Genomic DNA, 16170 nt, shown 5'->3' with positions numbered 1-16170 from the left:
ATATATGATACAATTTCTGCAAAAAAGGACTTTACAGCAATCAATTATTCCCTTTTATATGCTATTACAGCATCACATCATACAGGAAACCATCTTTATTCACTCCAAGTTTAAGAGGTGAGGTTGTAGGAGGTGCAAAGGACAAAACTCACATTTTAGATTTAAACCTTCACGAGAACCAACTTTTATTCTGGAAGACATTATTGAAGCCAAAGGAAAATCAAGTGGATTTAAACATGGAAAGAAAAGCTAAACTGCTAAAACTGAAAAAAAAAACAACAACAACAACTGAAACAGAATAATCCATATATGTCTATAACACAGTCAACATAAAACAAAACCGATCATTACCATGGCCACTACGGAAACGTGTCCTCCTCTTTTCCTGTGACTTCATCCTGGCTTTGATATACCTCTGACACCTGTGAGGGTGAACACATTTAGTACTAAAGAATTGAATATTAAATGCATGGTGACTCATTTCTGCCAGTACAAATCAAGTTGTAGAGTCAAATCAAGCCACATTTGTTCAATATCATGCATGTTTTTGGAATCTTGAGGAGGAAGCCCGAGGAAAGCCAAAACCAGGGCATAAAAAAGTTCACGTAAGCTAGAATAATTCATACACTCTTCACTCTGAAGTGAGCTAAAAGCATGAATTACTTAAAATGATCCTGGCATTGTTATTAAAAAAAGCTCACAAGTAAGACAGATTCTTCGCAAGCAATTTTGATTCAATTAATATCTATTTCATTTTAAACTGAATCAACTGTTAAGTGGAGCAAGTTCTAAATTCCTATTTTTGCAGGGAGTTACATTTGAGAAAACTGTCACCTCAGATCACACCCCAATCAGCTAAAGTTTAACAAAATGATTGACTGTTTCTTGGTCATTTTTCATTGTTTACTACGAACTGCTGGTAATGAAAAAACTCAGTGAACCACAGGCTCACTGATAACAAGAATCGGAGCTAACCAGAGGGAGCTAATGGAATGGATCAAAAGGCTGGTTGGTGCATTACATGCTGAGTAATTAAGCAGAAAATGTGTTCAGTCATTTGGAAAATAAGAGTGCCTGCTTGGTGGTAAAAGAGACTCCATTCGGAGACTTGTAGTGCCTCGTAGTGCGTACAAATGTGTGCACGCATGCAGTTAAGTGGCCTGAAGTGCCTCACCGTCCAGTTATGAGGAATAAGAGGGTAAGGATGACCAATAGTGAGAAGGCACCAACTGACGCCGTGACAACAACCAACACTTGACCCTGATCAGCGACATCAGGATCTGAATAAAAAGAAGAAAAAAAGAGGGCGGTTACTGTGACTGACACAGTCAGAGACCTAGCAATTCAACCATTACATCTAGTGTTACTTTTTACATTCAGTATTTTTTCACATTATAAGTTTTATAGTATTTTGGTTACCAGTACCGAATTTAGTTACATGATTGCAACAGATATTAGGAATTAATGCACTGCAGTGCTAGACCCATAAAAAACAACAACCCCAATAATAAAGCAAGAAAAATTAATACATCGCTGATCATGCCAATCAAACCTGTCCATACTATTATTTGTACACACTTTCTATCGGCTTTCACTACATATTGGAGGTGTACATAATGTTGTGGCTAGTAGTGTTAATATATGAATGGAAATGTTCAGTGTATCCCGAAGGAAGTTTCACATCATTGGATAGTTCAGCTTTAGAAGCAGGAGGACATTATATACAGTGAGTATGGAAAGTATTCAGACCCGCTTACATTTTTCACTTTGTTATATTGCAGCCATTTGCTAAAAATGTTTAATTTTTTCCCTCATTAATGTACACATAGAACCCCAAATTGCCACAAAAAGCGGAATTGTTGACATTTTTGCTGATTTATTCACAAAGAAAAACTGAAATATCACACAGCCATAAGTATTCAGACCCTTTGCTCAGTACTTAGTAGAAGCACCCTTTTGAGCTAATACAGCCAAAAGTCTAGGGCTCTGGCTGGACCATTCAAGAACAGTCACAGAGTTGTTCTGATGCCACTCCTTTGTCATTTTACTTGTGTGCTTAGGGTCATTTCCTTGTTGGAAATGCTTCACTGTTGGGACTGTATTGGACAGGTGATGAGCAGTGCCTGGTGTTCTCCACACATACCGCTTTAGAATTAAGGCCAAAAAGTTCTATCTTGGTCTCATCAGACCAGAGAGTCTTATTTCTCACCATCTTGGAGTCCTTCAGGTGTTTTTTAGCAAACTCCTTTCATGTGTCTTGCACTGAGGAGAGGCTTCCGTCAGGCCACTCTGCCATAAAGCCCCGGCTGGTGGAGGGCTGCAGTGATGGTTGACTTTATAGAACTTTTTCCCATCTCCCGACAACATCTCTGGAGTTCAGCCACAGTGATCTTTGGGTTCTTCTTTACCTCGCTCACCAAGGCTCTTCTCCCCCGATTGCTCAGTTTGGCCGAACGGCCAGCTCTAGGAAGGGTTCTGGTCGTCCCAAACGTCTTCCATTAAAGGATTATGGATGCTACTGTGCTGTTAGGAACCTTAAGTGCAGCAGAAATGCTTTTGTAACCTTGGCCAGATATGTGCCTTACCACAATTCTGTCTCTGAGCTCTTCAGGCAGTTCCTTTGACCTCATGATTCTCAATTCCTCTGACATGCACTGTGAGCTGTAAGATCTTATATAGACAGGTGTGTGGCTTTTCTAATTACGTCCAATCAGTATAATCAAACACAGCTAGACTCTCAGCAGGTGTAGAACCATCTCAAGGATGATCAGAAGAAATGGACAGCACCCGAGTTAAATATATGAGTGTCACAGCAAAGGGTCTGAATACTTATGGCTGTGCGATATTTCAGTTTTTCTTTTTTAATAAATCTGCAAAAATTTCAACAATCCCATTTTTTTCTGTCAATATGTGGTGCTATGTGTACATTAATGAGGGGAGAAATGAACTTAAATGATTTTAGCAAAAATGTAATTGGGTCTGAATACTTTCCGTATGCACTGTAGGCATGAAAACTATTTCAGTACAGCTGCCCAGCATGAAGTGAGTATCTAGCGTATAATAATTCTAAAGAAAGGGTTAATGCTTGAAGAAGGACTGATGAATTTCACTGATCCATATGAAACAATTAACATAAATTGTCCTTTGTGACTTTACAGGAAATGATTGTTGATCATACCTTCAGCTACAGTCGAGAACTCAAAGTTTGAGCTGTATGCTGTGTAGCCAGCGGTTGTTCGAGCACGCACATGGAAGACGTAGACAGTTGAGGGTCTGAGGCCTGTTACCACCACACTAGGATTCTTAGTCCGTGTTGACGAGTAGCTCAGCTGCTCCTGTTCCTAAAAAAAAAAGAGGAGCGAAAAAACTAATGCAGATAACGGAAGGCCAGCAGATGAACCTATATCAAGGTTTCGATATACACATTGCAAATTATTATTATGAAAATTATTATTAGTATTAGTATTGTAACTACAAAAACAGCAGACAACACAAATTAAACTATCCAGAAACTGCCCAACAATTAGTTGGACATCTTTTTTTGTTTCAATCGAGGGCAGTTTATTGAATTTACCTGTTAATACCACTGAATCTTTTAAAGTAAGCAGTAGATTATTGAGTCACCTTCTCATAGTATTTGACTTCATAGTCCATAATGTCTAAGGGCGGATGTTCCTCTTCGGTCCAGGAGAGGGCAATGCTGTTATCAGAGGACCAGTCCTTCTTGATGACACCCACCAGAGCAGGACCTGAGGACACATGGGACCACCGAGATGACACAACTCCCAAAGCTAACAGGTGAACTTTAAATGACTATTTTCATCATAATGTTCTTTACGATGAGTACCCATCACTCTACATCCAGCACTTTAACAATCAGACTTACTTTTAAATTAAATCAATCGGTTGACCAGTTTACTTGAATGAAGATATCTCACATGTGAATATTATGTATTTGATATACACCGATTTGGTATATATAAAACATAAGTCCATATAGACCATATTGACAAAAAGACACACCTAAAGAAAAGAGATCGACTGTAGTCTGCAAACATGTCCTAAGAAGCACACATCAGATATTATTCATTGATTGAAGTGGACTCTCTAGTGTTTCAGAGAGGTGTCTTCAAAACACAATTTCTGATGCATCTTCAGACATCATGAGATAGGGTTTCACAAATCGAAAACAAACACACACACACAAATACCTTGAAAACAGTGCCGCTGGCACATACAGTACATAATATAAACCCTCACTCACAAGACGAAGAAAACAAATGGGATGACTTTGTGGATTCACACAATGTTAAATAATATTAGAATTTAAAGTGTAATGCATGATCTACATTAGGCATGTTATACTTTGCTACTTACAGTACACCTATTGCGACTGTCATTGACATTAACTCTTTGTGTTGATTTTTTTAGATGTAAGATGTCAGATGATGCAAAAATATCTCAGAGAGAGCAAAATATTTACCATCAATTATTAAAAAAAAAAACTCTTACTCAATAGAAGCAAACTAAAAGATCCATGTGCAGTCTTGCCAATGTGACGCTCTCAAAAATACTGTATGTGGTCACAAGTATTTTGTTGATAGAAGCATATTTTGTATTCATAATTTATTTTCATACCACATGTAAATGTATTTGAATATATCTCTCAAATTCATTTTGCTCAACATTGGTAGGAAACAAAAGAACAGAACCAATGTATTCAGGTGCTGTTGTGTCCTGGTTCCTATAACTGCTAAGCAAGCTGTGCAGTTTTTACTTGAATACAAATTCAAGCCTTGTGAAGTTGTGACATCTCCAAACGGTCATCATCATCTGCAGATGGAGATGACCGTCCTAGAAGACGCAAAAGGCCAAAAGCCAGAAATCAGCACTTCAGAGAGGTGATGCATCACAGTAAGTCGCAGGCAGTGGGGTGAAGACGATACTTCACATCTTGTCATGAAACCAAGATTTTCTAGCAGCAACTCAACCCGACACTTCACAGTTCAGCAGCTCCACCACTGCAGCTATTTTTAAGCAAAATCGAGCAGGGAGACGGTGAGCATGCAATGTAGAAGTTTAATGCTGACTGCTGTAAAACTCATGCCCAAGGTGGAAAAATACAGTGTGTTCGTGTAAGGTTTGTCCAACATCTACTTTCTAGCGCATAAATTATTGGTATTCAGTACATATGACAAAAAAGCTTTCTTTCATTTATAATCACCTAACTGATAGATATAACAGTCGGTTGAAACTCATTCATGTCAAAATGGGTCATTTACAAAAACCAAGATGTTTCCTTTAAGCATTGTAAGGCCTGATTGTACATTTGCCGACCTCTGGTTTTCTTGGAAACACACAACCCTCCTGTCATGCGTAGTGGAAGGTGGTTAACGGAGACATCCATCCATCCATCCAGTTTATGAGCCGCTTATCCTCGCAAGGGTCGCGGGAGTGCCGGAGCCTATCCCAGCTATCATCGGGTAGGAGGCGCGGTACACCCTGAACTGGTTGCCAGCCAATCACAGGGCACATATAAACAAACAACCATACGCACTAACATTCACACCTAAGGGCAATTTAGAGACTTCAATTAACCTACTATGCATGTTTTTTGGGATGTGGAAGGATACCGGAGTGCCCAGAAAAAACCCACGCAGGCATGGGGAGAAAATGCATGCAGGATTAAACCCCGGTCCTCAGAACTGTGAGGCAGACGCTCTAACCAGTCGTGCCGCCTTAATAGAGACATACAGTATCTTAATTGAGTCGACTGCTACAGGTATTAATAGCTTACACATCATCAAAACTAAATGAACACTATGAACAAAAACAGTATAAGTATAAACAAGTATAAACTGTTATCTGGTTATGTCGCCAACACAAATTTTGCAAATCAAATTTAATGATGACAGTTCTTTATTTATTTTTTTGTCAGTAGAGAAGTTTTCTTGTCTCTCCAGCAGGAATGCAGCAGTCTAAAATATATGTATAATTTTGATATCATGTGTAAAATTGTGTGATCAGAGCATTTTCAAATGAAAATAAATGCATGCTGTATTATCCATAATAATAAGACAATATAATTTATTTACATTCATCTCATATTTTGATCTTTTTAAACAGGAAAAGACAACATTTAACTTGATTGAGTCAAAATCTCTCTGTTATCCTTTTTTCAAATGTATACCCATCCTGAGGGATATACAGTAGCTGCTGAAGCTGCAACACTAAATGATGTTCCTTTATTTCAGTCAGTTGCTAATTAGAACAGAGTTCACTGTTGATCAATTTGATGCAGGGCAAGGTGTAGGTGATCATTTCTTCTTTGAAAACCGCACAGCCTGCTGTAGGCAAACATGAGGCACAACGGAATAGTGAGGAGAGCCTACAAGACCTGGCAAGAGATAATTGTTTATATTGCTTTTACAGAGATGTCCATCCTTTTGCTATGCTGCTTAGGCTCTGCAAGGTCACAAGGGGGCTGACAAAGGGTGAGAGGTGGACTGTAAGCTGGCTAAAAACATAGCAACAGGAAACCATTCACACCTATGGGCAATTTCGAAGGAAATACACAAGCACAGGGAGAATATGCATGCATACTTATCAGAATAATTTAGCCGATCACGACATGCATATTTTTCAGTTAATATTGTTATCGAACAAAATACAAATTACCACTATACTAGTACATACAACACAACAATTAAGATGTGAGATATGATTTGGAACCCTCTCAGCAGGCGCATCAACAATCACAGTTATGCTAAAATAAGCAACTGCAATGATTTTCAGTGCGACTGGGTAACTAAAAATGCACATCTCACACCGCTTGGTGGAGGAGAATCCCTGCCGAGCTCCACATTACTGGAGGGGATCTCACATTGAAGGGAACTATTATGGATGCATCACCATGCATACATATCACTAGACTTTTAACTATGAAGTTTTTTTTTTTATTTATTTTTTAGCTCTGATGCCTGAGGAATGGAGGAAAAGTGTGCTGGTGCCCATTTTTAAGAACAAGGGTGATGTGCAGAGCTGTGGGAACTATAGAGGAATAAAGTTGATGAGCCACACAATGAAGTTGTGGGAGAGAGTAGTGGAGGCTAGACTCAGGACAGAAGTGAGTATTTACGAGCAACAGTATGTTTTCATGCCTAGAAAGAGTACCACAGATGCATTATTTGCCTTGAGGATGTCGATGGAAAAGTACAGAGAAGGTCAGAGGGAGCTACATTGTGTCTTTGTAGATCTAGAGAAAGCCAATGACAGAGTACCCAGAGAGGAACTGTGGTACTGCATGCGGAAGTCTGGAGTGGCAGAGAAGTATGTTAGAATAATAAAGGACATGTACAAGGGCAGCGGTGAGGTGCGGTGAGCTGCGGTGAGGTGCGCTGTAGGTGTGACAGACGAATTTAAGGTGGAGGTGGGACTGCATCAGGGATCAGCCCTGAGCCCCTTCCTGTTTGCAGTGGTGATGGATAGGCTGACAGATGAGGTTAGACAGGAATCCCCGTGGACCATGATGTTTGCAGATGAGATTGTGATCTGCAGTGAAAGCCGGGAGCAGGTGGAGGAACAGTTAGAAAGATGGAGGCATGCACTGGAAAGCAGAGGAATGAAGATTAGCCGAAGTAAGACAGAATATATGTGCATGAATGAGAGGGGTGGTGGGGGAACAGTGAGGCGACAGGGATAAGAGATAGCAAGGGTGGAGGACTTTAAATACTTGGGGTCAATTGTCCAGAGCAATGGTGAGTGTGGTCAGGAAGTGAAGAAGCGGGTCCAAGCAGGTTGGAATGGGTGGAGGAAGGTGTCAGGTGTGTTATGTGACAGAAGAGTTTCTGCTAGGATGAAGGGCAAAGTTTATAAAACAGTGGTGAGGCCAGCCGTGATGTACAGATTAGAGGCAGTGGCTCTGAAGAGACAACAGGAAGCAGAGCTGGAGGTGGCGGAAATGAAGATGTTGAGGTTCGCTCTCGGAGAGACCAGGTTGGATAAAATTAGAAATGAGCTCATCAGAGGGAAAGCCGAGGTTCGATGTTTTGGAGACAAAGTTAGAGAGAGCAGACTTCGATGGTTTGGTCACGTCCAGAGGAGAAATAGTGAGTATATTGGTAGAAGGATGATGAGGATGGAGCTGCCAAGCAAGAGTGCTAGAGGAAGACCAAAGAGAAGGTTGATGGATGTCGTGAGGGAAGACATGAGGGCAGTTGGTGTTCGAGAGGAGGATGCAGGAGATGGGCTTACACGGAAAAGGATGATGCGCTGTGGCGACCCCTAAAGGGACAAGCCGAAAGGAAAAGAAGAAGATTTGTTAATATTGTGACATTTGTCCTCACTTTACCCTTCATATTGCTGCCATAACGTGGAAATATGCTGGAAAAAAACAACATAATAAAGCACAAGCTCCTTTATTGATGAGCACATATTTGTCGACATTAAAGCAATCACAGATAGAAAAAAACAGCAGAATATCTGTAAGAACTGAAAAACAAATTTAGTAAAGAGATGTAAATTGATTTAACGATAAATACAATAGTATTTATCGTTAAATACAATAGTAGCATAGTCAGAGATATTAATTACAGTATATGGAAAGGACATGAGGTAGAAAGCGAAGAAGAAGAGAAGGCAGGAGCTGGGAGAGCTGTGAAGATGTCTCATGGGGTTGGATCGCTGCAGCATCTGAGCATATAAATAGATGTCGGCCTTATTCCCAAAGGAAGGTCGATGAAAACAGAAGCGAGCCCACCAGAGAACAGGAAGAAAGCAAAGAGTAAATGCAAGAAAATTCCCCAAATAAGGACAACACATTACACTGAGAAGAAAAAACAAAGCAAAAGACATGACCTCATTAGTTGAAATTTTGGCCACATTTAACATGACATTAGATTGCACATGTATGGCCTTGTTCCCAACTGGGAAAAGCATGTGTCTTGGGGGCTCTGAACACAGGTGGGCAGGTGCAGTGGAGGCAACATATTCTTTTACATTACACTATTGTGCCCCATTTATAAAATAAATATACTGTAATATGAATTTTTGTGGCGGCACGGTGGACGACTGGTTAGAGCGTCAGCCTCACAGTTCTAAGGACCCGGGTTCAATCCCCGGCCCCGACTGTGTGGAGTTTGCATGTTCTCCCCTTGCCTGCGTGGGTTTTCTCCGGGCACTCCGGTTTCCTCCCAGATCCCAAAAACATGCATAAATTGGAGACTCTAAATTGCCCATAGGTGTGACTGTGAGTGCGAATGGTTGTCTGTTTGTATGTGCCCTGCGATTGGCTGGCAACCAGTTCAGGGTGTACCCCGCCTCCTGCCCGATGACAGCTGGGATAGGCTCCAGCACGCCTGCGACCCGAGTGAGGATAAGTGGATCAGAAAATGGATGGATGAATTTTTGTATTCATCTAATTTTTCCATTTATTCTGCTTCCCAGAATAAATGAGGTGTGCAATTTTTAATATAATAACTACTCTTGGCAAAGACTGACTCATTTTTATTCGACATACTGAAGTTATTTGTCTTAACACATACAACGTACACGAAGCTATTGTTTTGTCATCTTTGCTCCTTTGTGCCTCTTTGCAGTGCAGTGAAATTTGAGGGTTGAATATTGCTTGAATAACGCTTTGCTGAGCAATAACGCCAGTATATTTAGGGCAGAGTGCAGTTCACTGTTGAATGCGTTCAAGTGATTGTCCTGCACTCTCGCCTTTCACTGATGCATTGAGAAGTGTTAGCGTATCAACGAAAACCATCAACCTAATAAACAAAGAAATCAAAAAGAAACCAAACCAAACCATCTTTCAACCAGGCTTGAATGATAAAGCGTCAATATATGCAAATGGTCACTTATTTTTTCTTTCCTTGTTGCCGTCACTCAGTGCGTCCAGCTCATGAGGCTGCTTGAAGAAACTACATAGGATATGTCCACATTTTTAGACTGCTGACCACATACAAAGCCAGATCAGACACATCACCCCTCTCGACTCAGAAACACTTGTCAAACTGTAATTGATCTGTCTTTTATTCTTTTATTCTTTTTTTTTTTTTTTTTTTTACTCTTTACAACTCTTTTCGTTTCAGTTTACTCAACTCTCGTGGAGTACCAAAGTTACTGGCCCCCTTCATTGGGGTACCAGTCACAGTGATTTTGTACTGAAAGGGTGGCCCTAGACAATCAAGACAGGAAATGGAATGAGACACAAATTCGGTCTGTCACATAATCATTGACGTGGTGTGTCAGAAAGGTTGCAGAACTGGTGTCCCAAAATATATATTTCAAACCCGAACTACAAGTTACAAAGTGCCTCCTCACAATGCTCTGAGCATCTGACAGTACCTGGCTGAGATGAACATTGCCATGCTAGAGCAACCTCCCCACTCACTCGATGTGGCGCTGTGTGATCTTTTCCCCCCTTTTTTTCCCCAAGCTCAAAAGCTTCATCAAGGGTACGGGTTCTGAAGACATGTATGACAATGATAATAATAATAATGCATTACACTTATATAGCGCTTTTCGAGACACTCAAAGACATTTTACGATTGCACACATTATTCATTCACTCCACAGTCACACCTGGTTGCAGTAAGCTACTTGTGTAGCCACAGCTGTCCTGGGGCAGTCTGACAGAAGGGTGGCTGTGATTCTGCTCCCACGGCCCCTCCGACCACAACCAAACATGAAACCACATTCATTTGTAGGTAACGACATCAAAATGGTCGTGACGACAGAGCTGCGAAGGATCCCGGAAGAATCCTTCCAGGAGCGTATTGTGAACGGCGTATTGCCTCCTGTGCCTGCCGTTGTCAACATACTTGGTCGCCATTGTCAACATTTATTCACGCTCACAAACCAATGTTTACCGAAGCTTTAGAGCAGGAGTTGACAGAACGTCGGGATGTTAACGTACCAACGTTAGTGCTCGCACTAGTTTGCTCGGCTAAATGACGTTTTGTTCCCCGCTTGTGAGCCGTATTGTATTAAAAGTATGTGAACATACCTTAAGCAATACTTGAATTGATAGCCCAAAACGTCACGCACGAGGACCCGATGACACTGCACGTTTTTTTCCTCTTTTTGTTCTTTTTTCTCCCCAACATTGTCGCAGTGATTTATCATTTGACAGTAACTTGTTGTAATGGTTGTATCCGATTGCAGTGAAAGATGACACGTTTTCTGGTCACACCTCCTCAACAGTGTTTGATCTGACAAGATAAAGCCCAATGATCGGAAAAGACGGAATACGGTGGTATCGAAATAAATGTTGTGTAGTCTGTCTCCACTGTCTGACAGAGATACGCCAAATTAAAGGGAATGAGAGGAGTCGCTTTGATTGGACAGGATTGAAGTAGGCTGTGACCACGCCCCCAACAGCACAGACTTCCCTCTTTTAGATTCACTTGGGTGCACTGATCCAAGAAATACCAACACCAGGTCTAACTTGCCTCTGTGGCACCTTAAGTAGCCCAGTCTTAATGTTTTATCCGGCAAGGATATTTGTAACTTTCCTGAGTGTTAAAATTAGCCTCAGCAAGTTTCATTAAGAGACAGTAATATCATCCATCCATCCATATTCTGAGCCGCTTATCCTCACAAGGGTCGCGGGGTACACCCTGAATTGGTTTCCAGCCAATCGCAGGGCACACATAAACAAACAACCATTCGCACTTACATTCACACCTAGGAGCGATTTAGAGACTTCAATTAACCTACCATGCATGTTTTTGGGATGTGGGAGGAAACCGGAGTGCCCGGAGAAAACCCACACAGGCACGGGGAGATCATGCAAACTCCACACAGGCGGGGCCGGGGTTGAACCCCAGTCCTCAGAACTGTGAGGCAGACGCTTTAACCCATCACCACCGTGCCGCCACAGTAAAATCAAAGTCTGGAATTTATGGGATGGCAGTACCTAATTCATGAGACTTGGGAACTGAAGGGTCACGTTTGACAAACCCCCAACCTCAGTTCTCATGTTGACAACCCTCCCCACATGTCTGCATATGTGTGGTCTTGTTCTCTATGTACTGTGCAACAATACTATGCAGAACAGTAAAACCTGAATTACCCCTTGAGGAAAAAATAAATAAATCCATAAATAACAGTCTACAGTTGAATTTCCAAGTGCCCAAAGAATTTATATCACATCACTCTCTAAACTGAGATTTATTAGAATTTTTAATGTTACACGTGCATTATTTATTGAGTTGCAGATAATTAAACAACTACCATACTAAAATTGAACCATAGCAACAGATCATCTCTCTGTCTGTGGAACTCAGTTTCCTCCCATCTTCCCATCTCTTTACTGTACTTTCATTTCTTCAAACCATAGCTTTACAGGCTAGCCTCTCTGCCAACCATGTGAGGCCATTCAAACTGTTCTCTGACTTCCCTTTGCCCCGTCTCAACTACAGATATGTCCTACCTACTTTGTCCCACCAAAGTTTGTCCCTCATGAAGATTTCTGTAGCCATCTGCTTTCATTCCAGTGTCAAGCTTCATGAGAGAGAGTGTCCTTCACACTGGACTAGAAGCACTTAATTCATAAGACGACGTGATCCACTTCATCCTACTGTCAGATTTAAATATCAATTATACTTTAACTCTCTCTTCTCTCATTTTCTTATTCATTTCTCTTGGTTGAACTGAAAATCACTTCCCTAATTCTCAATTATGGAATGAAACAATTTTCATTGGATTTACAATTTCATAATGAATAAGGAAAGCAGGTGGGTTGCTGTCTACACATGCAAGAGAGTAAGTAGGTGGTGAGCACAAAAAGTGTCAATACCTGAACATGTGTATGTGTGTATATGCGTGTGTGCGTGTATGCACGCGCTTGTGTCTGTGTGTCTGTGTGTGTGTGTGTGTTTACAGTATGTCAATTGAGTAGAGGCAGTTTGACAAGTTAATCCTTTCTCTGCACCCTAATGGGAACATCCCCCCCAGGCTGCTTCTCCTCACCAGAGATTATTTTGCATCCCAACTTCCTCCTGTCAGTCTTGTGGCTTTAGGATGGTTTGTGACACACATACCTGACATCTGGTTTCCATATGATGACAACCCAAAAGCAGAACATTTCAGCTTGGTAAAATACAAACTTAGAAATATGTTGCTTCATCTTAAAAGGGCATATTCAAGACTCTAGGTACATTCATAAAGCTGATAAAAATATGCAGTAACACTTTCTGAGATATTTAATGGTAAAAACAAGAACTTAGTGGTGACAAGGCATTTTTGATAAATCATTCTACAATTTTCGTTAAGGTCGGTTATCATCATTTCAGATTTTGTTTTTGCTGGAAAGAGGGTCAGTGTTAAAGTCACAAAAAGGTGAACATAGTTCTCAATTGCGGTCGTATGATGAAACCCACTCTATTATTATTACGAACATTTCTTGGGCCAAGGTTCATGCTCTTTGAGCTCGTTTTAATTTGGTTCCAAAACATCTTGTGTTTAGCACTTCAGTAATGTGGGGTTGCAGCAGATAATACAGTTTTCCTGTACACTCTAAAAACATGCTACCCAAATTAATTGAAGATTCTAAATTGTCCAGAGGTGTGTACAGAATGATTTGAAAATCATTGTATTCTGTTTTTATTTATGTTTAATACATTGGAATTGGGGTTATATAAGGAAAATGTAGTCCTCTAAATAATTACTTGAGTATGAGTAAGTATTCACTTGAGTACTGAGTAACTGATGAGTACCTTCTACTTTATTTATTTTTTTTAAAAGCGCATAAACATCAATTAGGTAGAAAAAATAAATGTGCAAATTCACACATTTCACAATATCACTTTAAAACAATTATTTAAAAAAAAATGAAATAAACTAAGGCAAATGTATCCACAATAAATGGTCTTAAATTAACTTTGTTTTGCTTTTTTGGAACGTGTTGCAGCCATAAAATTCCAAGTTAATGATTATTTGCTAAAAACAATAATGTTTATCAGTTTGAACATTAAATATCTTGTCTTTGTCGTGTATTAAATATAATATAGGTTGAACATGATTTGAAAATTATTGTATTATGTTTTTAGTTATGTTTAACACAATGTCCCAACTACATTGGAATTGGGGTTGTAATATACTGCCTGCAGTTCCATTATTGTAGCCGGGAGGGCGCTTTGCCTTCTCTCTCTCCCTCCCCTCCCTTTTCTGTTTTCAGCACCTATCACCAATCAGCCTTATCACTACCGGTATATAAACCTGCCTGTTCCAGGAAATCCTTGCCGAGGTATTGCAGTTACTTTCAGTGGTACCACTGCCAGCCGCCTGTCCACACCGCCGCCTGCCAACCCACCTAGGACCACCGACATTACCTTTCATCAATAAACTATTCATCCATTCACATCTGCCTCCGACTGCTCTTGGATCCAGCCACTCTATTCGTGTCAGAATACTTCGGCCATTATGGACCCAGCAACTCCGGAGGCACTGATGAACGTACTCACTCTCAAGGAGCCCACATAGGAAAACAAGAAAAGACTCTCCAAGAACTCACGGAATCCCTACACTCCCTCACACAACAGGTATCCCTCCTTTCTTTGACGATGCTAGCTAACCCTCCACCTGTAAGTATGCCTTCCGAGCCCGCAGCGTAAGCGCCACCATCCCTTGTATAAAGAACCTCATGTTCTGCCGCCCGAGCCCTACTCCAGGGACCTAGGTGCATGTAGCCAGTTTCTACTCAATTGCTCACTCGTTTTCAACCTTCAACCATATAGTTATCCCACCGAACAATCCAAAGTAGCGTATGTCACTAACCTCCTCCGCGGCAAAGCTGCTAAATGGTCCACTTCCTTATGGCTAAACTCCTCCCCGGGACTCCACTCATTCAATTCCTTTTCCGTTGAACTTCGTCAAGTGTTCGACTATGCCGTTCAGGGCAAAGAAGCCACCCGTCGTCTCCTCACATTCACGTAGGGCGCTAATTCTGCAGCGGAATATTCCGTAGAGTTCCGGATATTGGCGGGTGAATGTGGGTGGGATGACGCAGCACTTCGGGGGATTTTTTACAATGGTCTTTCCGAGCAGCTCAAGGATGAGCTAGCAGTCCGACGAGCCCTCCTCTCTCGAGGATCTTATCGGCCTTTCCATCCGTCTGGATAACAGACTGCGAGAGCGTACACAAGAGAGGGGGGTTCGCTCGCGAAAAACTCTCACACTCCAAGCTCTGCGGCGTCAGCTTCACACCCGCCTCCCGCACAGTCACTGCCTTTCCGTCACTCCCCGTAGCCACTGAAGAGCCCATGCAAGTTGCTAAGACACAGTTAGATCCACAGGAGCGTCAGCGTCGTATCGCCCAGCAGCTGTGTATCTACTGTGGTCAAACCGGTCACTTTATTTCCACATGTCCCCTCCGGCCAAAAGACCAGGCTCACCGCAACCTGAGAGCGTCATGGTGAGCCAAACCTCCATCCCCACAAGCTCTCCTTCTCGCATGACCTTTCCCGCTTGCATTATTGTTTTGGCTCTTAACACCCCCATCACTGCCCTGATTGATTCCGGTGCCGATGACAATTTCATTCATGAAGCCATAATTCACCAGCTCCAAATTCCTCTCCAACTGCTTCCGTCTCCGGACAAGGTCACAGAACTGGATCATTCAAACTTCCTCTTCTCCAGTTGGGGCCGGCTTCTTTTTTGTTGCAAAGAAAAACACCACTCTCCGCCCATGTATTGACTTCCGTGGTCTCAATGATATCACCGTGATGAATAAATCTCGGCTTCCCCTCATCGACCCCTCATTTGAACCCCTCTGTGACGCCCAGGTATTCACCAAATTGGATCTACGGAACGCCTACCACCTCATCCGTATCTGAGAGGGGGACGAATGGAAGACCGCCTTCAATACCCCTATCGGACACTTCGAGTATCTGGTCATGCCATTTGGTTTAACCCACGCCCCTGCAGTTTTCCAGACATTTATTACTGACGTCCTCCATGACATGCTCAACCGGTTCGTATTTGTATACCTTGATGACATCCTCATTTTCTCCCGCTCCCCCGAAGAACACCGCCTCCATGTACGCCAAGTCATTCAGCGTCTCCTTGAAAACCGGCTAAATGTTAAACCTGAAAAGTGTGAATTCCAACTCTCCTCTGTACACCTCCTGGGCTATGTCATCTCCAAAGGTCAACTACAACCCG

The 16170-nt window shown here is 41.7% G+C and overlaps 1 protein-coding gene across 3 annotated transcripts in view; it reads right to left on the bottom strand.

Moving 5' to 3' along the window:
* LOC133399064 (ephrin type-A receptor 6-like) overlaps positions 1-16170 on the bottom strand; it is a 79722-nt gene that overhangs the window by 6111 nt on the left and 57441 nt on the right. For all 3 annotated transcript variants that reach the window (XM_061670159.1, XM_061670161.1, XM_061670160.1), the window contains exons 9-12: positions 3625-3749; positions 3179-3341; positions 1175-1280; positions 352-422 (exon numbers count right to left, since the gene is read on the bottom strand). In XM_061670159.1, coding sequence (XP_061526143.1) covers positions 352-422; positions 1175-1280; positions 3179-3341; positions 3625-3749 — 465 coding nt within the window. The remainder of the gene's footprint in view (positions 1-351; positions 423-1174; positions 1281-3178; positions 3342-3624; positions 3750-16170) is intronic.

This window comes from Phycodurus eques, chromosome 2 (genome assembly GCF_024500275.1).
Source record: "Phycodurus eques isolate BA_2022a chromosome 2, UOR_Pequ_1.1, whole genome shotgun sequence".
Taxonomy (NCBI): Eukaryota; Metazoa; Chordata; class Actinopteri; order Syngnathiformes; family Syngnathidae; genus Phycodurus; species Phycodurus eques.
The sequence above is the reverse complement of the archived record's forward strand: the minus strand, read 5'-3'. Positions and strand labels throughout refer to the sequence as shown.